Here is a 26,623-nt window from a genome sequence, read left to right as displayed (position 1 = left end):
CAAGTAGATGTGTTGAGTTATGCCAATTTAATCTAAGGTTGTAGAAGTTCAAAGTTGCACTGATGCAATTCAGCCTATAACCATTCATGAGAGGTTGCAGTGGCTTTGTGTAAAATCATATTGAAGGTGAGAGCATTTTCAGTGTGATAAGGAATATGTACAGTATTGCCACTTCGGCTGTTCAGCACAGGCTACATCAGTCAAAGAAATCTATGTTTTTTGAATGACAACAGACAATGATAGTGCAATACAATCATTTATTAATAATACACTCACAGGAGGAAAGAAAAATAATTAACTCCACACTTCAGCACTCCATGAACATGTATTCAGCAACGCAATCAATCACAAACATCTTTTGTCAAGTCTCTGAAGCACCTTACTTTTGAATAGTTTCTCATGATTTGTTAGACCCCAATTGTTATTTTTCCTCCCTAGAAACACTAGAAATTACCTCACCCAATTCTGATATGTCATGCTAGAGTCTATACTGAGAACTTGCCATGGAAAATAAAAACTGGTTGGTCCCCCCCCCAAAAAAAATAAAATAAAAATATATATATAACATTTGCAAGCAATGATAACTACTGGTTGACAGACCATTTATTCCTGCCAAAGGAACACTGATTCAGACTGTGTTTAGTTTGGTTTGTACAAAACGCACAAACCACACTTGATTCAAAACAAATCTGTCAGTCTGAACACGCCCCTAGACTCCACTTTGTTGGGAGACCACTACTAGGTACCGATGCCAAACCAGTGAATTTAAACATAGTAAAATGCTAGAAAACAATTAAGAAGCTTTAAGTACTGCTTTTAACAATGACAGATTATGCTTTGTCGTGTTTTTATTTTACAATTGGAACGAGAGTGACTTCAAAAGATGCATCATCTCAGAATGAATAGATCTTTAATTTCCCTTTTGAAGGAATGCAGCATAACAGTTAATGGATGTAGGCCTGAGAACGTATGGTGAAATCACACAAAGCTGATATAGACTATCAGAGTTGTTGGAGCCAGTGGTAGTTTGACTTGGCAAGGCTTGTTAACACCTGAGAGATCAGACCATAATGTTTACATGGCACTGACAGGAGGATCCACTCCATCATCCACTCAGAAAATTGCCATTTCCACATTTTTAGGCTGGAGGAAAGCATGGTCCCAAGAATGCTTGGTTGAAACTACGCTGCTCTCGGGTTCCTCTCTGAGTTTATTGCTTAGTAAGAAGTGCATATTCAAAAACACAGGACCGACTACGACCTCCATACACCAGCCTCTCTCTAATGAACCCCTGAAGAAAACAATGACAATGCTAAAGGGTGTTCTGAGAATAGGCTAGATATGCTGAATTAACCCCCCCAGTTCTGTCCACTGAGCAGCAGTCTTGTTCCAAGTCTGACCCACAGAAACGAAAGTGCAGTTGTCTCAACTTGGCCGTGTCTGACTCCAGACACTGCTGTATGTACTGCAGGTCCAGAGTGCTACCACTTGCTATAGAGACCATCTTTACTGCCAGACACTGACCAATCATCAACCCCCTTTGAAGGCACAAGCTAAGTCTCATATGGAGAAAGATGTGGGGGAGGATTGGGGGGGGTCTCAGTGTGCAAACTCGCTAGTCGAACACTTCATTCAGGTTAGAATAGATAAATTAACACGACTAGAATATCAATGCAATAGAGATCGAATTGCTCATTTATGACTCAACAAATTAACATAAATGACAACATTTAAAATAGTTTATTTTTCTTCAATCTCAAATAAAAAGCAAAGACTTTGAGGTACCCTGAGATGATGCTTGGATAATACAATCCGGTAGACAGCACTAGGTAAAAGGAAAAGGTAAATGAACATGTTTCTCCACCAATTTAGCAGTTTAAAAAGGCTCCTCAAAGGGCCCCAACATTTTACTAGTTTAAATAAAAATCAGAAAAAAATGTAAGATTTCTTAATTTGTACAAGTTTAACTAAAACAGAACAATTTTCATAAGGCTGATATTTTTGCAGATGCAGGCATGTTTAAACACAAAGTGTAAACATTTGTGATAAAAATTCATGGAGGTTGCCGTGCATCAATGAGTACAAGAAAGAAATGTCTGTCTAGCATGAAATATTTACCTTTGCAGAGCTACTACCTACACCTCAGCTTCAAATTATAAACCAACAATTATCACCCAAACAGCATCCTTCTGACTAAATTGAATTAAAACCGTTCTATACAATGAATCATTTAAGCAATACTTGTACTGGTTTACAGGGTTCTGGCCTTGTTATTCATTAAGTCTGTTAAGTGTTATTCCTCTACAACAGTCTACACAATGTCATGAATTTGTAATGGTTTTTCCATGAGACTAAAAAAAAAGTGGTGAGTTGTGTGTGTGACCTCTACTATTATCAGGGCTATGATGATAACCATTGCTAAGTTTGTGAATCATGTCCGTTTTCCAGCACCTCTAGTGGCACCGGCCTGCCATACCCAAAGAAACATACACACAGAAACACACATGCAGGCCTCGTCAGACGAATGTGTTCCTGACTCCAGTTGACTGGGTGAGGGGTGGACCATGGAGGGACTGAGCAGGGTCCCAAGCAACCCCCCCTCCCAGGGCAGGGCTGGGCCACTCACAGTTTGGCAGCCATGAAGTTGATGTGAGGCTTAGCCAATGGGAAGAGTGGTAGACTCCTTTTGAATTCTGTCATGTCCTGTACCATCACAGGCTGGGGAAGAAGAGAGCACAAGAGAGACACAGGTCAGTATATTAACCCTAAATGAACACCCCCAAACATAAAACTCAGAAACCCTCTGAAAAAATGTTTAAGACAGTACAGTCCCCATTCATGTGTTAAGGCTTCCTGCATTACCTGTGGCAGGGAAGGGGCAGGGGCCAGGTTCACATCATTTTGGGAAGGGAACTCTCCTACAACTGGGCCTAAACAGAGGAGAGAGAGGGTTTAGAACACAACAACTAAAACAATGAAAACAGATCAAACCTCTAATTCCACTACCCAGCCATCCTACTGAAGTGTGGCACTCACAGGATTCCATCTCCCTAGACAGGACGTGCACAGACACCTTATGCCTCTTGGCTGCATCCACCGCTAGCAGGTCCTACAAAGACAGCGAGAGAAGGAGAGTAGTTACAGAAGACAGAGAGAAGGATGGGGGGGGCGGCAGTGGATATTCAGTAACGGGGGGCCTGGAATAGTCCTGCTGAGTCAGATATACAGTCAGAACTCTTCATTTCCTCTTCATTTCTTTCTTCCCCTTATCCCCTTGAAACACAGCCTGGCATTGGTGCAACCTCTAATTATTGTTGTTGACATTCGGTGAGTGCACTGTGTCAGTGTCACCCTCAGAGCTATGAATAGAATCAGGACATGCGGAGGATAAGAGGAACATGGGGAGGAGAATAAGATAGAAAGTCATGCACGTGCGTGCACACACAATTGTATTGAGGTCACGGCGCTGGGATCCGAGCCCTATAGTGAAAAGTAAGGACGGGACATTAAAAGTGACATCTCAAAATTGGAGTGGGGAATAGACCTTGAGCTAGAAAACATTAGCCACGTCTCCATGACTGGGAGAGAAGTAAGAAACTATAACTTTCCCTATTAGGTACGCATGTGTATAGAATCCAAATCCAGGCTGCATAGCCCTCTACTCACCCTGTAGAACTGTATAACGTTGTCTTTTGTCAATGTCTTCAGATAGGCCACCTCAATGTTATCTGGAACACAAGAGACACAGATATCACTAACTCACTTTTGGTTTTCCCAAAACGTGTGACGTTCATACATACTCATCACAGACAAAAAGGTCACCATGAAATAAACAACTTTTAAATATGAATCCCTCTAACTCTTCTGCTGCAAGAAGACTGCTTTAGCTAACAGCAACACAGTAGCCTGAAGAGCCTATGCTAGTCAAGTCTGTGCAGGGCTTCACTGATGACTGGCCTCAACACAGTTCTCTATGACCTTGGTGTTCAGACTGCTGATGCTCTCAGGCTTTCACCTCATCACCTCTAACAAGGAGGCCTGTTAACTGTTGTCGTTCAGCAGTGCTTCACTTAGTGGCGCTAGGCAGATTACCAGCAAATCACAATACATTATTGCACAGATGAGAACTCAGCTTAGGCATGCTTCAAGGGCAGATTATTCTGGGCCTAATCAATGCAAATTTGTTCATATCAGAGCAACAACCTCTCTTTCCTTTTGGATATCCCCACAATGTCAATAATCCTGGAAAACTTTGTATATCAAAAACAGAGGTTTATGATATCAGCCCATGTGAAGATGGAGGCCTCACCTCTGTCAAAGTTGTACTGCTGGGAGATGATCTCCCCCCAGTACTTGGCGCACTCTGCGGCCAGCTTCTTGGGCTTGTCAAGGCGGCGGATGGCCAGGGCCTGGATGTGCTTCTGGAAGGCCTCGTCAGTCATCTCCTCCACAGACTTCTCCATGGTGCACAGGAAGGCCTCCACCCGGCTCTCCAGGTAGTGGGGAGCCTTCTCTGACTGGATGATGAAGCGCAGGCCCTGGACCCCGTTTGCACGCCGTGGACCACTAAACACAATGTACCCTGGGAAGAGAGGACAGAGGAGAGGGATTGTTTGACAGCTTATCATGCAAGGACCTGGCTAGCATTGCTAAAGTCCAAACTCCAGATCTCCGGGGTGGAAAGTTCTGGAGCGTGTGTGTTTAGTTGCATACTTGCATGTGTATACTGTGTTGACTTACCGAGCTGCTCCTTAGTGCGCAGGGTGTTGAAGCAGGGCTCAGAGATGATCTGACAGAAGAGCTCCAGCAGCATGTTGTCATGGGTGGTCTGCATGTCTGTCTGGTAGTAGATCTCGATGCCACAGTTGTTGTGCACCTCGTTTCTCTGCTGGTACACATACCAGCCCCCTAGTAGGTACAGAGAGAGACTTACAAACACACACTCTCACACACAGCTCCAGCATCTCAACACTCATACACATTCAGCAGCCAACTGACTTTACTGACTTCATCTGTGTGGCTCCGTTAGTAGAGCATGGTGGTAGCAATGCTAAGGTTGCGGGTTCCACTGAGACCATATACACAAAAGTATCCACTCACTAAGTTGCTTCGGATAAATGTGCCGGCATATATAATGGTTACCAACATTCAGGAATAACCAATGACTCCTGTGTGACCTTAACAGCTGATATGCAATTACTAAAGAGCATATGCCTGCGACAGAAGCTCAATGCAGCAATTGAGTTCAGACAGAGGACAGTGGTGAAAATCTCCAGACAGAAGCTGCTTAAGCCAATGTCCCACATTTTGCTGAGTGGCTCACTTGGATATCGACTCGGATGGTTTGAGTACAGAAATTATCAAGCAGACTTTGAATCAGGAGAGAAGGGTTGGGCACTGCAGTAAGTTGTTTTTGATTCACATCCTAAGCTCTGCTGCCTCTACACACACACAGGGGAAATTAGTTGTCAACAGTTTCCCTACGAAAGCAAAAACTAATCTAAGTGAAGAGTGAAACCCAGAGTGTGTCTGAGCAGTGTGTGTGTGTGTGTGTGTGTGTACCTTCTGTTCTAAACTTTCAGCTGAGAGCTATAAATTCAAATGAGTGCCATGGCCAGTGAGTCTCGGGTTGTCATCACTCTTTCACTGCAGCGACTGCTCCTGTCCCCCAGCTGGCTGGATCCAGGCCAGGAAAATCCCCTCAGGTGGGACACAGGCTGTTTCTAGGTGGCCAGACAGTGCTGTTTTTCCTCTCCTCCACACTCAGGTTTCCTCATGTAATCAGGAGGGCAGCACAGGTGCTCTGTGTGTGTGTGTGTGTGTGTGTACACACCAGGGGACAAGTATGTATTGCCCAGTGACGTCCGTTTCCCCTTGCTAAATGGCCTTTTCCCCGAGGACATGATGGACGTTAGAGACTGAGGTGTTACACAAGCACAGGTCATGACGTAGGCGTAACTGTTGGGTAAGGAACCTTCAGCAGGGTCACCATGGGGATGGCATGACAGGCGTGTGAACAGGGGGTTGGAGGAGGATGAAGTGATAGAGGGCACTTGACCTACCATCTGGGACCTGCACCTCCCTGTAGCGAATCAGCTGGCTGGGTAGGAGGGGCTTGGTATGAGCGTGCTGGATGAGCGTGTCCTCGACCATCTGCATCATATCTAAAGCAGACTAAAGAGAGCAAGAGAGAGAAAGTCTTTGATTTGTCTTTAGAACATTTCCTCTTTACACTGTGTGAGTTTATAATTTATATGGTAAAACAGAGGCCTGTGGATAATTCTGTACTGCATAGTGGGTTGCTATGGAGATGAAGAGGACCAGTTTTTCCTCCCCTGCGCAGTGAATCCAATTCCCTCTTCACTAGACTGCATCACTCAGATCATTACCAAGAATCAGGACCTTACATAGAATGTGATTTGCTAGGACCTTACATAGAATGTGATTTGCTAGGACCTTACATAGAATGTGATTTGATCTGTACTCATGCATAACTGTTGCTGCTTTGCTTCTGTGAACGAGCATAAAAAAATATTTCTGTGTTGGTGAGTCCACCAAGGTCCGACAGCAGGCACAAAAGGATGGCAGGCTGTGAAAATCTCTGCACTGACTATCGATGCACTAGCCCTTCTCTCTCTCACACACTCACTCCAGTCTACCAACCCCACACTGCAAGAAAACATTAAAGAGTCCTTTCCTCAACATAGTATATTATAATAGCAGTACTACTATCTGCAAAAACATTTCAATATACCTAGTAAAATGCAACATTTGCATGAGCACAGATCAGTTTGTCAGTGTTCACTTTCTCTGACACTGCTAAAGGACAGACATGAGGATTTAACGAAGCAGGAGGAGGCCTTTGGCTGTACATAAAACCCCAATGTGGAAATAAATGGATGACCATGGCCAAAAAAAGAAAGATTAAAGATATCCACACATTTTACAAATAATAAAAAACAGACACATCCTATAATACAATTTCTTAAAGCTCTCTGTCTGTTAGTCTTGAACCAGGCAAATACAATACAGTCTGTTCACATCAAACAAACCTGCTTGGTGATATTGCCATGGAGAAGGGTTTCAATATGTAACCGTGACAATAGCTGAGGTATGAAGGCCTTGAGGCGAGCAAGAGTGACATCTGGAAAACAGATACAGAGAGGAGCAATCAATCAATCACCGAGCCCTTCTCTGCCTAATCAGGGCAGTAAAGAATCAAAGGCATCACAGTCATCTGGGTGGGAGTTGCCATCGCATAGCATTCCTGTCACAAACACAGCAGACATGTACACACCCAGTCCCACTGAAAAGACACAGACGCAAAACGGGAGACACGCACACGTGCATCCACATGCGCACACATTTCTCTCTGTAAATTGATCTGAATTCAAACAGCATCCGACCCAGATTCCAAGAGTGGAGAGAGGTGGATGAGTAGCTGGAGGAGGAGGGGAGGGGCGGGAGCACACACAGTAGCCTGTCAGCAAAACCAGGGACATGTTCTGACTGAGGGACTCTAGACACCAGGGAGGGGGGCTGCAGGGCACAGGGGGGGATTTAACATAGGTACTGTAGGTGGAATAGGAAGGGAGTCATTCATGGAAAGGGCTGAGTGATGGGTTGTATTTGCCCAAGTCATTGCTGGTTTGATTAATTGAGCTTTAGTTCATACACAGAGGACATTGTGTCAATGCATTATTATTATTGAACAAAATGAATATGCTGTACCTCAGAGTACAGCCTGTACAACAACATCTGCTACTCCACTGAGGCAATCACTGCTGAGTGGTGCGGAGGGGGGGGGGGGGGGGGATAGCAAGGAGAGAATGGCTCACCGTCGAGAGCCTCCTTGAGCTCGTCTTTGGTCCAGGCCACCTCAGTCATCAACAGACGCAAGTAGTACATGGCGTGCTGGTGGGGCTGCTCGGCCCGGAAGTTGTTCAGGGACCTCATATACTGGAGGAGAAAACAAAACCAGGGGTTTTCATGTGGGCAAAAATAAGTGAACCTCTTCAGTCAATAGCTTGTGGCACCTCTATTAGCAGCGATAACTTGTAGTAAGTCGAGTAAACGTCGAGTCGAGTAAACATCACATATAGCCACTAATCAGTCTCTGACATCTGTTTTGAGGGATTTTTGCCCACTCCTCCTTACAGAACTCAGCCAATTGAGTGAGGTTTGAGGGGTGTCTGGCATGAACTGCCCGCTTCAGGTCCTGCCACAGCATCTCGATTGGATTTAGGTCAGGACTTTGACTTGGCCAATCCAAAACTGAGCCATTCTTTGGTAGATTTGCTTGAATGCTTTGGGTCGTTGTCTTGTTGGAAGACCTATTTTCAGCTCAGCTTTAGCTCCTTGACTGATGGCTTGACGTTATGTTCAAGAATCTCCTGGTATACCACAGAATTCATGGTTCCCTTAATGATGTGGAGTTATCCAGGTCCAGAGGAGGAAAAGCAGATCTTGACATTCCCACCACCATGCTTGACTGTTGAGATAAGGTTCTTTTGGTGGTAGGCAGTGTTGGGTTTTCGCCAAACATAGTGGTTTTGATTGTGACTAAAATGGTCAATTTGGCCTCATCTGTCCAGAGAACGGACTTCCAGAAACCTTCAGGCTTGTCCAGTTGGTCTCTGGCAAAGTTAAGATGGGCAGTTTGGTTCCTTTTTGACAGCAGAGGCTTCTTCTTAGCAACCCTCCCATGAATGCCATTTCGATTCAGTGTTCTTCTTATTGTTGAAGCATGCACAGTTACCTGAGATGCAGCAAGGGAGATCTGCAAATCTATAGATGTTATGTTTGGGTTGGCTTTTACCTAATTTATTATTTTTGTTGTGGCTCTTGGGGATATTTCCTGAAGATCTCTCCTTTGATTGGTTAATTTGGTACCCAATTATTCTACTTACCTACTTGACTTAACCAATGCAACTTGGGGTTCACTTATTTTTGCACTTGCACTAATTTCTTTATAATTTAGTTTTTCTACTACACACATGACTTCCTCTAAATCAACATATGGAATTGGTAAATATAAACCTGTTATGTCAGATAAAAAAAGATGGTTCTGATTAAATAAAGATTACATGGTAAAAATTGGGTTTTACAAGGGTTTACATACTTTCAATCAGCACTGTTGTTACAGTCCAAATTGCCTACAGGAGATTATACAACTATTTTGTTCCCATTGAAAAGTATCTTCATCGTTTGTTCATCCTTCATAGTTACTAAGGCATCAATACAATGGACAAATCAAATGATTAATCTCAATCTGGTGATATCAGAGCCAAATGAAACCATAGATGAGGGGATTGGGCTGGGGTTTACCGCTTCCTTAATGATGTCAAAGCGCCTCTCATCGATCTCAAACGTGGCCATCTTCTCAACAATCTTCTTGAGCAGGATGTGCTGCTTGTCATTATAGCCTTTCACTGAGAGCTGTGGAAGATAAAGGGAGGAGGGGTGGGGGAGAGAGGGATGGGATAAGTTTGACAATATACTTTGCTTCTGTGGGACACAGTGAACATGAGCATAAAAATTTATTTCTGTGTGGGTGAGGGCAAGTGTTGTCATTATGGGAAACTGCAGTAGTATTTAGTAGACCCCCCCCCCCATTCTCTGGTGCTATGCCCTGCTTTGTTACAGAGGACATTAGGAGAGCTGAGAGTCCACCAAGGTCCGACAGCAGGCTGTGAACTGTCCCCTTACACAAAAGTATGGCAGGCTGTGAAAATATCTGCACTGACTGTCAATATATTCTCTCTCTCTCTCTCTCGTCAAGGTTATTCTAAGATCTGCTTTGCAACATCATCTAAACCTTTGGTTTTTCATGAATCAGCAATACTTGGCTCTCTCACCTCATCCCTCCCTCTCATCTAACAACCTTGTTACCCTTGATGAACCCCTAGCCAGCCACACCACTGCTGACTCAATGCAATCATTCAGCCTAGAAAAGCCTAATATACAAAAACAGTGCTACTGGATCTAGGAGCATCAGTGCAAAACTACATCGCATCAACCCATAGGTAATTATTCCCATAACATTATTGCTCTCTTGTTTTTATTATGTAAAGTGTCTTTGGGTGTTATGAAAAACAATTACAAATAAAATATACATAAAAAATATAATTCTAAACAAACACAGACCTAGTTTGGATGTTAGGAGTGAGGAGGTTTAAAAGTTGTTAGTAAGTGTGTTAGAAGAGCAAAGCACCACCACCACAAACCAAAGTTATTAAGAAAAAGGAGAGCATCAGAGGAGCTTGCACAATTTCGCCAAGTAGTCATTAATCTACTATTTGTATCCAATGACTTCTGGATGCAGTTCCAGTCATACCTTGCTATTGGAATGATGAGTCAGCAGAATCCAACAATAAATATCAGATAACTGGCAGCATTTGGCTTTGTTCCTTATGACTTGTGAAGGAGACACTTACTGTTCTACAATCTGGCTGACATTGACACAATGAGAGTTGGCTGCTAAAGAGGAATGAATATAAATCAATAAAATGCAAGAATCTGGTCACCTGGCTTTCCTCCTCTGAGCACCTCTATCTGAATATATATTAGTTTGGATGTGTAAAAATCGGTGGAGCAAAATACTGTGATCCATGCTTGATCAGTTAGGGTAACCTTTGACCAAATAAACAAACACATACAGTAGCTGCTCGTGAGACAGTCAGCCTTGAGGACTAGGGTTGGCCAACTCTACTGCAGTGAATCCTCCAACCTGACTGGTGCGTTGATGGGACTGGACATAGGTAGGGGGAACAGAAGCTCAACCTGCCCCATCTACCTTCAGATAGACAGACTCACACACATGCAGACAAAGAGCATAGAAGGAAAAAAAAGCCAGTCGCACACACTCTCAAAGCCTCAAGCTAGGCCCTCGTCCCCTCAGACCCCTGGCTGTTTGGGGGTGGACGGACGCTGTACTTACGAGGATGGCATTCCTCCCTGAGGCTATGCCATAGATCAGACCAGCCAGGCGGGCTGCATATGTATACTCTTTTAAATCATCCTTCAATAACCTGAGAAACAGGTAGGTCATGTTGCAGTGCAGGGGGTCTGAGTATAGGTAGCGACTAACGAAAAAAGAAAAACAAAAAGAAAAGACATTGTTGGGATGGGGGGAATGATATCGTAAAAAAAGAAAAAGAGGACAAGACAGTTCAGCGTGAGAAGACTGATAAAAAGAGTATGTATATGCAGCCTCATGACCGGCTTTCTGTCTGTCTAAAGGGACGGAGTACTTTGCCACTGAAGTGAACACTGCTACTACCACTAATCACAGGACCACTACATCTACAATAAAGACGGGTCCTGCTGTGTCTGCTTCCTCGAAATCTACTTTTTGAGAAAATATGTTGTCCCTCTCCATCTGTTAGCCAAATGACCACTCTGCTGTCAATTGCCCTCTCCACTGTAAAAGGGAAACTGACACCTCTGGAGACTTGGGTTGGCGACAAGGTCGTTTGGGGAGGAGGGAAAGCGGAAGGATGAGTGAAAAGGATGAGGTGGTTGGACCTGATACGAAGGCCCAGGTTGAGAATGGTCCAGGACTGGAGGGGAGGTTTGGGTCGCGGCATGAGAACATGAGGGCGATGGGACATTAGGATACTTACATACATCCCATAGATGGTATTTTGGAGGTCATAGTTCAAGCCAGCTAGCTCGGCTGCATATGCATACTCGTTGAGGGAGTCCTTGAGGAGCTCCAGGTACAAATACGCCATGTTACAATGCAAGGGGTCCACATAAGCAAACGGGCTGTAGAGAAAATGGCAGTGGTGAATCACACATAACATCCCCACAGGCAGAAGGTGCTCTCCAAGTTCTCCTTGAACATCAAACAGTAGCAGCATAGGTAATACATTCAGTAGAAAGAGCCGGATAAGCAGGACCAGCACTCTATTGACGGTCCTTGCCAAGACTCCAGTTTATGATCAAAACAGCATCATTATGGACATAGCACTACTATTGGTTGGCCAAGAGGCAAAACAATGCGGATAGTAAGAGAATCAGTCTGTCAACACCTCATACCAGTGTACTTGGAACGTTCACATAAGGGTGGTGAGATTTGGTTACGAACCTGAAGAACTCAAAGTTCAGGCATGCCTTTGGTAGGAAAAACTTGTCATCCTGCTTGAACCACACCTTGCTCATAGCAGTGTCCTGAATAAACAAAACGAGGTTGTTAGCAGCAGCAGAGTACACTGAGGAGGCTCGGCATGCTAGTGCGAGTCCTGCAAACCTGATGTCCTTGTTTGATCTGCCTGTATTCAAACCTCTACTACCATGTTTGATCTGCCTGTATTCAAACCTCTGCTACCATGTTTGTACTCAGTGGGTTGCGTGTACAGTGGTAAAAGGTTAAATACAATAGCTTTGTTACAAAGAGTCATTCAACACAATATTCTACCCTGTCAACTACAGTTACAGCTGACAGGTTTATAGCATTGTCTCATTATCAAATTAAAGAATATGAATAGACACCTGAAACACAGTTATGCTTCCAGTGCTGTCTGTAGCAGTTAAGAAATGACAGGTGACGACACTGATGCAACACACCCAGCAGATGTTTACCTTTATCAAGGTTGGGGCGGATGGAGAGTCCTTCTCCAGTGGGTAGATCTCAAAGCTTGTGGGGATGAACTCGTTCTTCATGGGCAGTTTGAACTTGCCGTTGATGTCAGCATCTGCCCATTTCTAAAACACAAACACACACACACACACCTTGTGTGACCAGAATCATCAAATCTCATGAAATGTGAACTTGGCACTTTTAAAAGCCTTCGAAAATAGGCTTTAGGCACATAAAACCCCTAACATTCGTGGGAGTCTGGTCCTGGACTTGAGTTCACTGAAGTGAACAGAGAACAGTGCAAGTGTCTGTCTGACTGCATAATGACTTTTCAAAACGTACATTTTACAGTACTAATACATCTCAGATGTTCTGCCAAGCCCTGCTACTACGCTGCAGCACATCATTCATCACCTTATTCTCGATCTGTTACTGTGGGTATGATACATAAATCTCAAGGCATGTCTGAATACATTACAGCAGGTGGATGAACAGGAGACTCCTTGAAGCATTGCCAATCTTCTGACTAAAAGCAGGCTCACTGTGATGAATACAAGACTGTGACGCACTGCAGTGTTGAAACAGATGACTCACCTTTATAACCTCATCAGAGAGGGCCTCCTGTTTATACTGCGTCCCGTACCATTCTTCAGTCTTGTCAGTCTGCCCTTCAAAGGACTTTGAGACCACTGCAACTCTGCAGGGAGAGAGGACAGATGGAGACAGGTCACATTACCAACATTTATAAAATCCCGTCAGGCCCGGTTAAACAAACTCTGCTCTCTCTGAGCCGGCAACACCACATTTCAGCTGAGTGCCTCCCAAAGCCTTTCTATCAGGGTTCTATTTGTAGGAGGCCAAGGCAGCATTGATTCATCAATGCGTTGTCGGGTCACTGATTGATGAGCTATATTTAGAAGTCCTACACCTTGGCAATGCCGGTCCTCCGATCGATAGACTGTGCTTAGAACAAAAGCATGTTGTCCTGAGACTGCCTCAATCAATAACATAGTAGTACTGAGAGCAGTAGACCTGAGACCTGCAGGCCTCAGTCAATGACAGTTTTTAGGCTCAATGCAAACACAGATCAATAGTGCCTAGAACAAACCAACGTGACAATCACGTCTCACTCCATTTTCAATTGGAAACAGTTTCAATTACCTTTTTTAAGAATTAAACTATAGTTGGACCTGCTGAAGCAAGCCCACTAATAATAAATAAACAAGTGTGAGGAGTATCGAGTGTCTCTGCTTCAGCAAGGCCACTAATAAAATGAATCTCCACGTAACTAAGCCAATTCAAGGGGACATTTTATCAACGTGGCCTCAGATCAGTTACAGGAACACTGACACCACCAGGAGTTCAAAACGTGGAAATGTGAAATCCTGATAGGATTCATACATCTCCAACTCACCAAGTCAAACACAAAAAAGGCGCCCCAGAGCAAGAATACCAGTCCGTACTGTAACAAATAGCCTTCTGAAGCTGAGGAGGAAATTTCATCTGTGAAGTTGCCTCACACACTATGAAAGGCAGAAAATAGAAAGCTGCTTATTTCAAATATCATAGCAGGATGTCATATTTTAGAAACTGCCAACAAATACGACCCCTTATCTCAAAAGGAGAAACCCTTTTGACTACTGGAAAAACATGGTAAGAAAAGAGAATGATGACATCAATAACTTGTCTTGGTGTAACATTTCTTGGACATCAAAAGACTGCACATCACCCCTCTAAAGCTGAGATTTAAAATGGTTAAAGGGATAGTTCACACAAATAACAGAATCTCATATTTGGTTCCTTACCACTTAGCATCTCCAGTGAGAGGAGCTCTAGGAGAAGTGAACAGAGGAAGTGACATGGAGGAGTGTTGGGACTGACCTGACATACTCTGGCCTCAGCTTGTCCAGCACCATCTCTATCAGGTCTGGCCTCCATTCCTCCAGCAAGTACTCTGCTGCTAGGATCTCCTCCAGAGGGTAGTACTGCAAAACAAGAGCACATCACAAAGCTTTTAGCACCACACACGCTGTATGCGCCAGTAATTTCTTGTTACCATAGTAATATTTTGACTCAAGCAGGACTGAGAATTAAATGTTGACTGTGGCATAATCTCTACATCTTCTCCCACAAGACATGGAGCACTAGCAGCACTGGTGAAATAATCCTCTAAACAGAGCCAGAGAGCTGCTGTGCGTCACCATGGAGACAACCTTTGGAGGTTAATAAAGCACTTACGTGCAGTAAACCAGCCACTTTGGAGGTGTAACCGCGGGGCCGCTCTTTGTCCTTGAACCTGAAGGCCACATTGTTCAAATCCTACAAGGGAAGACAAGTCACATGCCAATTGCATGTTAGTACAGGCCCATTGCATACAACTGAGATTTCATATATGGGGAAACACCCATATACAAAGGTGGCAGAGTATTCCACTGGGTAGGTGGTGACATGATTGTCAATAGTGAGTGGACTACGGTAAGACTACAGATGTCCGAGTGGTACCACTCACCTTGCACTCCTGGAATACCCATTCCTGAGGTCCCTCAGTGCGCAGCTTCTGGATGTACTGGAACATGTGGAAGATGATGTCATCCACGTGCACTACAGGGGCAAATCACACTTTAGCACACATGGTTTATACACACACACACACCTCTGACATAAGAGAGAAGGAACAAACTGTAGACATGTGCCTTTCTGCCATTGAATACAATACACAAATGTAAAAGCGAAAATCACTGAAATCCTGATCCTTACACAGTCCTTCCTCTGTCAAATCCACATTGATGATGAAGAACATGAATCCTTTGGCTCCCTCTTTCTGGCCTCCAACGAGTGTGTTCACCCAGCCTGTGGAAGATCAAGGGGTATTAACTTTACACTGTAAGAGTCAACAGCTCTTGCACTAATCAGTAGTGTATATTCTTTCAAATGAAAAAAAGAGCACCTGTGCGTTTTTTGGGATACCTGTAGCGTCCTCTGTACTTTATTTGCTAAGTAAATATTTGTAATTAAGTATTTCTACCTTTCCAATATGCCATTATTCCAAAGCCCTTCATAATCTAAGGCCTGGCTGATAGTTTGACTTTATTAAATGCCCACCCCCTCTGACCTACCTTTAGACTTGAGCTCAGACAGTAAGCTTCCTGGGCCCTCATGGCCGATCAAGTGGCCCAAGTAATGGCCTGGATTGGACTTGTAGTACTTCTGCAGGTCTGGGATGGGAAAGGTGACGTACAGGTTCCTTATGTCCTTTATAGGTACCACTTTGTAGTATTGCTGTGGAGAAAATCAAGGAGAAGTTTGAATTGGGGGGGCGTTTAACTCGTTCATATGTACACTGTGTGTGTCTGTCTTTTTTGGCAGAAAACCAAGAATCTCACCCTGAGGTGCTCCTCCTGGAAGGGATTCTCAGGGAACTCTGGGATAGGCACACTCTTGTTTTCTACCTCTCCAAACAGTTTGACAACCATGGCAGTCAGCTCATCTAATGTTTCTGAATGAGAGAGGAGAGAGTGATGAAGCCATTCAAATTCAAGAACACACCAAGAGGGGTTTGCTCAAACATTCTTGAGATACAATCAGGGCTCCAAACTAACTTTACTGGCACTGGTGCCACTAACTTTTTCAGTTAAAGGCACCAGCACATAATTTGGTCGCCCCCAAAAATGTGCCACAGCGCCCCAAGCACTGGACACAACGATGGTTGCAGCTCTGACCTTTATAGATACATAGTGCATTCGGAAAGTATTCAGACCCCTTCACTTTTTCCACATTTTGTTGTGTTACAGCTTTATTCTAAAATGGATTAAATTATTTTTTCCCCCTTATCAATCTACACACAATACCCCATAATGACAAAGCCAAAACAGGTTTAGAAATGTTTGCTAATTTATTAAAAAATAAAAAACTGAAATACACACATTTACAAGTATTTAGACCCTTTACTCAGTACGTTATTGAAGCACCTTTGGCAGAGATTACAGCCTCAAGTCTTCTTGGGTATGACACTACAAGCTTGGCACACCTGTATCTGGGGAGTTCCTCCCATTCTTCTCTGCAGATCCTCTCAAGCTCTGTCAAGTTGGATGGGGAGCGTCAGCACAGCTATTTTCAGGTCTCTCCAGAGATGTTAGATCGGGTTCAAGTCCGGGCTCTGGCTAGGCCACTCAAGGACATTCAGAGACTTGTCCTGAAGCCACTCCTGCGTTGTCTAGCCTGTGTGCTTAGGGTTGTTGTCCTGTTGGAAGGTGAACCTTCGCCCCAGTCTGAGGTTCTGAGCGATCTGGAGCAAGTTATCATCAAGGATCTCTCTGTACTTTCGTCTGTTCATCTTTCCCTCGATCCTGACTAGTCTACCAGTCCCTGTCGTTGAAAAACATCCCCACAGCATGATGCTGCCACCACCATGCTTCACTGTAGGGATGGTTTTGGCCAGGTGATGAGCAGTGCCTGGTTTCCTCCAGACGTGACACTTGGCATTCAGGCCTAAGAGTTCAATCTTGGTTTCATCAGACCAGAGAGTCAGACCAGAGAATCCTTTTAGCAAACTCCAAGCGGGCTGTCATGAGCTTTTTACTGAGAGTGGCTTCCGTCTGGCCACTCTACCATAAAGGCCTGATTGGTGGTAGGCTGCAGAGATGGTTGTCCTTCTGGAAGGTTCTCCCATCTCCACAGAGGAGCTCTATCAGAGTGACCATTGGGTTCTTGGTCACCTCCCTGACGATGGCCCTTCTCCCCCTATTGCTCAGTTTGGCCGGGCGGCCAGCTCTCAGTCTTGGTGGTTCCATGCCTCGACACAATCCTGTCTCTGAGGTCTACGGACAATTCCTTCAACCTCATGGCCTGGTTTTTGCTCTGACATGCACTGTCAACTGTGAGACCTTATATAGACAGGTGTGTGCCATTCCAAATCATGTCCAATCAATTGAATTTACCACAGGTGGACTCCAATCAAGTTGTAGAAACATCTCAAGGATGATCAATGGAAACAGGATGCACCTGAGCTCAATTTCGAGTGTCATAGCAAAGGGTCTGAATACTTAAATGTGATCGTTTTTTTTTTTTTATAAATTAGCAAACATTTCTAAAAACCTGTTTTCCCTTTGTCATTATGGGGCATTGTGTGTAGATTGATGAGGAAAGAAATGAATTGAATCCATTTTAGAATAAGGCTGTAACATAGAATGTGGAAAAAGTGAAGGGGTCTGAATACTTTTTGAATGCACTGTCTATGCCATGCTATATTTGATATTTAGTCACAGCACATGCAAATAACAACTTAACACCATCTGCCCCCTTAACCACAGTTCTTTCATGCCAGTCCTCCCACTGTGCCCAGAGACCAGCAAAGTAGCAGAATAGACTCCTTCAATGAAAAATACCATCATGTTTGTTTGTCTTTTACATTAGGTAGGCCTATCCTAATAAATCATACCTAGATAGAGTATAAAATGAAGTGCTGCATGTCTTATGTAAATATACTTTGATATACACACCTTGTGCGTTGGCATGCTGCACTTCAACGTGGCCTATCAGGATGTTGGTCGGTCTTCACTTGCGAATGATAATACACGCATAAACAATCTCACATTCTTTCGTTGATATGTCGGTGTCACCATCTATCATGAAAGACAGGTAAGGAGACGCAGAAATTTGCGCAGCGGTCTTCAGGGTGTCCGCTATCACTCCAATGAACTGAGCAAAGGTGTCGTTGCTGTAAGTTGGGTTTTGAAGAAGTATTTGCGATTTAAATTTGGTGAAAGGCAGTTCTTCCTTGGCGATGTTGTATGCCATGTTAAATTGTATTAGTCTGTTTCTTGCCGTTGAAATGCCATGCTTGAATGTAGCTGCAGCTGTAAATGGTGTGTTGCTGCAACAGTTGGACCACATTGTTTACAGTAAACACAGTACATGTGCTTCATGCCTTTATCATATGTGCCAAGTGTATTCTACGATTCAGGGCGAAACGGTATACAGTAACACTTGGCCTTTTTAGCTGCAGCTGGCTTTGGCTGTTCTACCTCTGGCTTGGAATCTGTTGTTGGTTTCATTTCGGCCTCGGGATGCATTGGCCACCGTAGGCCTAACATTAGTAGACTTTCCGAAAAATGAGTTTATCGTACGGGTTCATTTTCCAGCGCTTGCTATGCTAGCTTCCTTTTCGCGCAGAAAATGTTGTCTGTTACAAGGGAACGGGGAGGGGAAGAAGACTTGCTCACAGTCAGTCACACAAACACACACGACAGAGAAACAAATGCCGCTGATATAGCACACGGAGGATGCTAAAAAATAATGCACACAAAATTAGCCTACTATTTGACCAAATCATGTTTTGGGGATACAACAACAAAAAAAAGAGAAACATCAGGCCAGCTAGATTCCAGTCGCACTGGTGCGACGAAAGAAAATCTTTAGTTGCACTGAACAGATTATTGGTCACACTCTGGAGCCCTGACAATAGAACTGACAAACTAGCTGGAGGTAGTAGTACAACTCCCATGAAACATTCAGAAGAGTTTTCCTCTTGTTAGTTTGGTTCTTCACCTTGTACAGGAATGGTCAATAATGCTAGCAAATGGTCTGTAACTGGGCACAGTCAACTGTGGAACTGTGAAAGCCATTTATTATGAAGTCATGCCATCGTAAACACAGCAGCCAAGTGCACCCCATTTAATTTCACAGTGGAGGACATGGTGTTACAAAAATGCACCATTTCAACTGGTAATGACCACACCAGCGACATGGCTCATTGGATAGCTCGTCTGTGGCTCCCAGAAGTGGAAAGTTGAACCAAAGGGGTATTCAGGAATCATTTACTACAGAGGGTGGAGGAGTGGATATTAGGGAAAATATTTCAACATGTAAAAGTAGAGGTCTTATATTCCTTTTATTCTTTGGTCCTGGTCTCTGTGCAGACTGAAATGCAGTAGCCAAGTCTCTGGAGGGCTGAACAAACAGATGACAGCAGGACTTTGCTAAATTTATAGGAGGAGTGTTTAGAAAGCACTTCCTTACCTTCAGTGTGACCCAAGAGGGATTTTATGGAGTTAAATCACGGTCAAAGCTGTGTGAGCATTGCACTACCGATGTAATGTACTGCATGATGTCAACATGCTGCGTGATGAAAATGTCATTAATTTGCATGTTTGTGTATCTTGTATTAATTCACAAATTAAGTTAGATGTTTGTGAATTGTGTTTGCAACCGCAAATCATAGTGGATGTGCTGCATGCACACATTTTATTTTATACAGTGATTTTTAGCTCGATAGATTTTAGCTGTATTTGGAAAGTTGATGTGTTATTTCCTCTCCCACCAAACCAGTATAGGATCCAAGCAACTTTCTGCATGTTGGCACACACTAACTCCCAAAGGTTAACACACTTACCTCTTCCTAACACACACAGTCCCATTAGGTTGGATGAGTAGTAGGTAGAGTGGAATTTCAGGAGTTCCTGACGAACGTCAATGCCATCTTTGGATGGTCTGGTCTCAAGAGTCAACTTGTTACCTACAAAAAGAAAATAAATCAGATCGGCTTCTTAACCAGCTCGGCCACGAAACACGCATCATAAATAAATATTGTTATAATACACCCTTGGCCCTTGATTATTATATAATGGAGAGAAGCAACTTGCAAACGTGATCAAAATTAATGTACAGAACTGACTGAAACCATGCATAAAGATACACATCCTCCTGTATCTTCGCCAAGTAAAACATAGACCAAAATAAATCGCTTTCTCACAAGCATCAAGAGATGTGTTAAAAGTAAAAATTACTACTTCCATATTCCTAACACCATCACAACTCATTATTTCAAGTAAACCCATCAGTGACATAAGTTGACCACTTGTTGTACTCTGTGGACTAGCCCTCCCCTACTTGCAACCACAGCCTAAATGTAGAACTTCCTCTGTGGCAGGCTAGTTAGTGGTATTTCCTTCCACTAAAAATAAATAGACAGTTGAACAAAATCTGCAACATCTGGAGAGGAAAACATCGCTAAACATTTCAAGGAATTTTTTGTGACGGATGTCATGACCATAATCGTCCCCGGACATTCATTAATGGTGTTGCAGTCCAGCTGATTCAGTTCTATTAGCAGCTGAAATAAAGCTATTGTTACTCAACACTGCCACCAGCTGGCTATTCTGGTCTTGACCCTGCAGTCTAAAGACTGATGTCTAATTGTGGGAAAGCAATGAGAGCCTGACAAGGTTTTTAGTTGTTGTTTTTTTTCTTACAGGGGACTACTGTGTTTAAGTTTAACTGTTTGTGTGAGGTGACCTGAGATTTTTACCTGTCCCAAATTTACTGAAGGGGTGGTTGGGGTTCCCAGTGGCCTTCTCCAGTTGAAACAGTCTCCAGGCGTCATTCATTAGGTTCTTCTCATGTTCAGAATCCACCGCGTTCACCTCCCGGTCCTTACAGCTCTCATCAAACAACGGGCACAGGAAGAACTGGGCAAACCTATAGAGATACATGCCAAGGCATTACAATGGCAATAGCCAATAGTCACAAAACCAGCAGCATAAAACAAACCTTGGTTTAAACATTACTTTTGTTAGAGATTAAACTCAACTGTACAACAGTGAGTTTAATAATATATGCACGTTAGTGGTTATGACTTCTAAACATTTCTCTGGTAGTTACTTTCCCCAGCCACAAAAGGACAGCATAGTACCCTCTCAAACCGTGTGTTTATGCAAACCTGTGAGTCACAATATTTTAACAGGGATGTATATTAACTTATCTTTTAAAGATGTTGAGGACAGAGCGCGATCAAGTATACAAGATTAAAGTAGAGAGTGAGAAAATCTGTTGCTAATAATACAATCATGGGCCTGTGGAATTTAACATTTTTAAATTAATTGGTGTGTCTAGTCCATTTGTCAACTGTTAGCAGAAGAAAAGCTGTTGAACGGATTGGCCTCAGATGTGCATGTAGTGTCCAGTTCAGCATAATCTCTGAATTACTGGTTAATAATATGACAGGTCAGGCAGTCAAGAATTTCTCTGGGCCCTAGTTGTAACCACAGTAAACACTTAAGTCTTAGCCGATAGGAGAATCTAATTTCTACTGTATTTCTGAGTACGATTACTCTGCAGACATACAGTACACAGCGACTACTGACGTATAGGTGAGGTATGCGCAATTATTTGAATAGGTGCTGAGAGAGCAACTGCCATGCAAATAGGAAAAGACTGCAATTAATGAATTGGCGTGAAGATAGGCTGTAGATGTGGCCTGGGGTGGTCCAGTGAAGATAGGCTGTAGATGTGGCCTGGGGTGGTCCAGTGAAGATAGGCTGTAGATGTGGCCTGGGGTGGTCCAGTGAAGATAGGCTGTAGATGTGGCCTGGGGTGGTCCAGTGAAGATAGGCTGTAGATGTGGCCTGGGGTGGTCCAGTGAAGATAGGCTGTAGATGTGGCCTGGGGTGGTCCAGTGAAGATAGGCTGTAGATGTGGCCTGGGGTGGTCCAGTGAAGATAGGCTGTAGATGTGGCCTGGGGTGGTCCAGTAAAGATAGGCTGTAGATGTGGCCTCGGGTGGTCCAGTGAAGATAGGCTGTAGATGTGGCCTCGGGTGGTCCAGTGAAGATAGGCTGTAGATGTGGCCTCGGGTGGTCCAGTGAAGATAGGCTGTAGATGTGGCCTGGGGTGGTCCAGTGAAGATAGGCTGTAGATGTGGCCTGGGGTGGTCCAGTGAAGATAGGCTGTAGATGTGGCCTGGGGTGGTCCAGTGAAGATAGGCTGTAGATGTGGCCTGGGGTGGTCTAGTGAAGATAGGCTGTAGATGTGGCCTGGGGTGGTCCAGTGGTCTAGCACCATGGGCTACAGTGCACATGTGTCGTCATGGATTTGAATCCAGCTCATGCCCTACTGACATGCCCTCTCCTCCTCTACGTTAATGTCTCACTCCACTGTCTGTATTCAATAAAGAAAAATATGAGTGGGACTGCCCCGCTCAAAAAAGGTCACAGGTCACAGACCCCAGTGATACGATTCATGTTTAAGAGACAACCCTAGACCAAATATTGCTCTGCACTGTGATTTCTGGAGGTCGGTGTACAGATGGTTCACACACACCCCTCTGAGTGTGGCTTTGGTTTCCTATAAACATTTATCTGGGTCATGAATCAGTTTTGTTTCTTCTAAGCCTATATCTGTGCTGTTGTAAATTCATTGCCCATCATCCAAAACAACAGATGGTCTGCACCAAGGACAAAGTCGAATAAAACTGTGTTCTGCTCTGACCATGAGGCATGAACAGGTGCTCTTTGTAGAATGATCACATAGTCTGTAAGTTTGTCGCAAACGTTCTACACCTAGAAAATCAGTTTAGATACCCCATCCAAAAGTTACCACAAACTACAGAACCTTTTTACACAATAAAAAGGCCATAACATTGGAAAGATGGAGAAGAGGCTGATGCTCTGAAAACTCATCATTCACCTAGCTCACATGGTCCGGCACTCCCTGTTGGCAGTAACCCCTCTAATCTCCTTTACACCATTGTGGTTGACACATGAGAGCAGCTACACTAAAGAAACTGATCCCATCTATCCCTGAAGTCTCAGCTGGGGGTGGAAATTAGACTGGTTGTTGTTACACAAGCTACCCCTGGGACTGGAAACTTGAGACAGAGGGATAGTGTGCCGATGGCACTCTGGGATAAGCCTAACACCCGGAGATCCAAGGGATGGATCACAAATGAATATTTAGAGAACACCTACTTCGGCTTTAACATTCCACTCGAGGACAAGAGCAGTTCAGCCCCAAGGACACCTTTACATAGAGACATGGTACAGTTAATGGAAGGATGGACTTAACAGACATATCTAGAAGAGGGGAGGCTTCATACTGTAGTATAGTAGTATATTTCATACACAGCCATATCAGTTTAGAGGGGCACACCCAATATTTAAAACAAACTCAATGACAGCTTCTTTTTCTTTCTTTCTTTTTTTTACATTAGTTCCATCTTAAGCTAGTTGTTGCCCCACCTGTCCAGCGCTCCTTCGAGGTGCTCATGGGACACGTCAAAGTAGTAGTTGGTGTGCTCTCCGCTGGTAAAGGCGTTGGAGCTGCCTGCATGCTCACTCTGGAACTGACTGTACTCATTCTCTTTGGGGTACTTCTCTGTTCCCAGGAACAGCATGTGTTCACAGAAGTGGGCCAGGCCCGAGATGTTTGCTGGGTCTGACAATGAACCTGAGTAAGACGAGAGAGGTGCACAGATAATCAATATATTGCATGTCTTTACTTGTTATCTTTGTAAGGTGCTGCATCCTTTGCCACTCTTCTATTGACAATTAAGCAGCACTGACTTGACTCAACACACTACTACACTGTAAACATGACAATGCCCATGTCTAATGGTTGCTGCTAATCACTGGAGAGTGATTTCCTGTTTTTACCCATAAAGGAACAAAACTACTCAACTACATGGCTACTCAAATGTATGGCAATGTGATGCCATAGCCACACATCAGATGCAGAATTATATAGCATCACCCGACTGACAACACACTAATTACAGCAGCACTATAGGCATCTTCAAAAGAGGGATACGCAGAGCATTTATTAATTCATATTCATGGTAGTAAACCAATTGAAAACAATGGTAGCTTCAGTGAAAAGAGTCTGACACTGATGCTTGACGCTTCTAGTCCACGGTAGGCTTAAGATGACAGGATAAAAACAGAAGTGCAAAGAGTGTAATTGCAAACTAGTAAGAAACTGTTGTATTACAGGGTACAGGAATAGCTGGGACAATAGGAAAGTGAGGAAAGAAAACTGCTGCAATGAAAGAAAGGTACAGGTTTAAGAAAAATATGAAGATGGCGTCTTTCACACACTGCCATAGCGCAATGCAAGCATTGTCAATGCATAATTTTGCTATAATTTAGGGGGTGGGGTAGGTACGTTTATAGGCCTGGCCTACCTATGTTGACATCCAGTCCTGCGGAGGACTTGTCTGTGGTGGGGTCACTGATGAGGACAGCCTTTAGGCCATTGGTGAACTCAAGGCCCCTATAGACTCGCTTGTCCTCTGGAGACCGAACTATGTCATTCACCACCCTCTTTACGGCTGGGTCTGTCATTTTGAAGGGAAGGGACGATGCAAGCCTGCAGGATAGAGGAGAGAGTGGTTATTAATTCATTCAGGAAGTCAGCCTACTGATTGCTTTTTTAAATGAAGGTGGAAGAATGGATTGTGGAGAGATATCAAAGTGACTCTAGGATATATGGACTGGCTGCAAACAAGACAAACAAAAACACATGCAGTGCAATGATGCATAGACCCTGCATCTTCTGCAAATATGGCCCCCTTGATCAGGATTTTCCCAACATTGACCAGGTTGGTCTTTTTTCTCTACATCTAGGAGAAACGGTCCCACAACTTTGCACATCGCCGGTGTCCACCACCCAAGTATAACAAGCTAAAAATCTATATATTTGTGTCGGGATAGATACATACATAGCAGGCTACAAAATAACCCTCGTTTCAAATACAAGCTTCCAAATTCCAGTTAGTGGCTAAACTAGCCATAATGCGTGTATGACTGAGAATAAGCAGGCGTTTATACGCCTGCTCTTCTCGGTCATCATACACGTATGGATAGTTAGTAGCTAGCTAATGCAATCACCAACGCCTAGGCTGAACTGTAAACGTTACTAACATTAACAGTTCCCACTACTTAGCCCACCGCTAGCACTACTAGTCCCGGGAGCTGGTTATGCTAGTCGTCTTTACTCGTTTGCACATGAATCATAACGACATGACTTGGCTCATATGAGATGAGATTAGCTATACATCACACAGATTAAAAACAAATCGGTGTTTTACTGCGTCCAATTTAGCTAGGACTAGCTCCTTACTGGCTAGCTATGTGTGTAGCTAGCTAGCTTGCAGCTGCTGGCGATGTTCTTTGATTACCGGCTAGCAGAGTGCTATCCATGTTGTAGCTAATGCTTAGTCAGGTGCTAGCTAGCTAAGAAGGCTAGCGTTGGCTAGCTACGTCATTAGCCGTATTTCTTCATGTTGCCAAGGCAGTTACTCTAGCTATCTTAACATTTAAAGACGTTTATACAATAAATAATATCGGACTATTAACACTCACCTAAAACCTTGTTTAAATAACAAACTATTGTCCGCAATCGGAAGATATCTCGTAAACTGAACCGATCGGCTAACACATTGTAGCATACTTCGGATCAGAGACAACAGAAAACCTTCGCTCTTTACGACGCCATATGATAATAGCCTGCAGACAATGCAATCGACGCCAGAGGGTCGAGTGACAGGCACAGATCTATTTTAGGTCATTGGTTATAGGTCACGAGTGATGAGTTTTTTGGTTAATTAAATATTTATAATGACAGTATTTTGTGATTACCAGAAAATCAGACCTGAGTACGATTTGAATGCACGTGTCATGTTCAAATCCCAATGTCGATTAACCAGCCTGTATGTGCGATTTTTGAAACGTACATGAAACGTATCAAGCCACTCCCACATTTGAAACAGGTCTCTTGTAAATAGATAAACAGTACTAGTGATCATTCATGACCAACTCGGAAACATCTGCGTTCTGTGAATGACAATAAGCGGCAGGTTCTGACAATGAGACTTCCGGTTTCGTTTTCGTGACTACAAAATAAAAGATCACTGGAAAGTCATGGGATCACAATATTTTATCATATTTTTCATATATTAGTACCAACCTACTCGTCAACACTTCTAGAATATTAATCAATTGAACTTCAACCATGAGTGGTGTCATACAAAGTGTTAATGGCATTTTACTGTGACCATACAACTCAAAGTGCTCTATTTTGACTGTATAGGGCTAGTGGTAGCCCAAGTGAGAATTCCCTCCAATACATTTACCGTGGTGCCCAGAATAGTTTTTGAGCTATAAGACAATGTACATATTTCATAGACAATGATTTGCATTGTAGTCAATGGTATGGGCGGAGTAAAAGACCAATAACACCAATTATGCAGTGCCCCATATGACAGCATATA

At 43.6% G+C, this 26,623-nt stretch overlaps 1 protein-coding gene across 2 annotated transcripts; it reads right to left on the bottom strand.

Moving 5' to 3' along the window:
* Positions 1–243: 243 nt before the first annotated feature.
* ide (insulin-degrading enzyme) lies at positions 244–25,831 on the bottom strand. 2 transcript variants are annotated; one of them, XM_083694452.1, is made up of 25 exons: positions 25,716–25,831; positions 24,536–24,720; positions 23,595–23,802; positions 20,889–21,058; positions 19,974–20,096; positions 15,967–16,079; positions 15,700–15,862; positions 15,341–15,433; positions 15,093–15,184; positions 14,822–14,902; positions 14,465–14,568; positions 13,178–13,280; positions 12,586–12,708; positions 12,092–12,174; positions 11,625–11,769; positions 9,328–9,438; positions 7,839–7,959; positions 7,053–7,144; positions 6,063–6,174; positions 4,741–4,908; positions 4,310–4,582; positions 3,667–3,728; positions 3,037–3,109; positions 2,863–2,930; positions 244–2,718 (listed from the first exon to the last, which is right to left on the bottom strand). In XM_083694452.1, exons 1-25 carry the CDS (start codon positions 25,799–25,801, stop codon positions 2,623–2,625), a joined length of 3,048 nt encoding a protein of 1,015 aa, XP_083550578.1. In that variant the 5' UTR covers positions 25,802–25,831; the 3' UTR covers positions 244–2,622. The 2 variants fall into 2 exon arrangements, with proteins under 2 accessions (XP_083550578.1, XP_083550579.1); XM_083694453.1 differs by lacking the exon at positions 11,625–11,769 and adding an exon at positions 10,940–11,084.
* Between the last annotated feature and the right edge of the window lie 792 nt (positions 25,832–26,623).

The sequence above is a fragment of the Argentina silus genome, assembly GCF_951799395.1.
Source record: "Argentina silus genome assembly, chromosome: X".
NCBI lineage: Eukaryota > Metazoa > Chordata > Actinopteri > Argentiniformes > Argentinidae > Argentina > Argentina silus.
This window is presented reverse-complemented; position numbering and strand designations above follow the sequence as displayed.

Excerpts from the sequence above, each read along its gene's own strand:
- ide (XM_083694452.1), bottom strand. The coding sequence starts at position 25,801 with ATGCTACAATGTGTTAGCCGATCGGTTCAGTTTACGAGATATCTTCCG. Across the intron at positions 16,080-19,973 it reads ACTGTGTGTGTTAGGAAGAG|AAACATTAGATGAGCTGACT; the intron begins GTAAGTGTGTTA and ends TCTCTCATTCAG. Across the intron at positions 11,770-12,091 it reads CTGAACTTTGAGTTCTTCAG|CCCGTTTGCTTATGTGGACC; the intron begins GTTCGTAACCAA and ends TTTTCTCTACAG.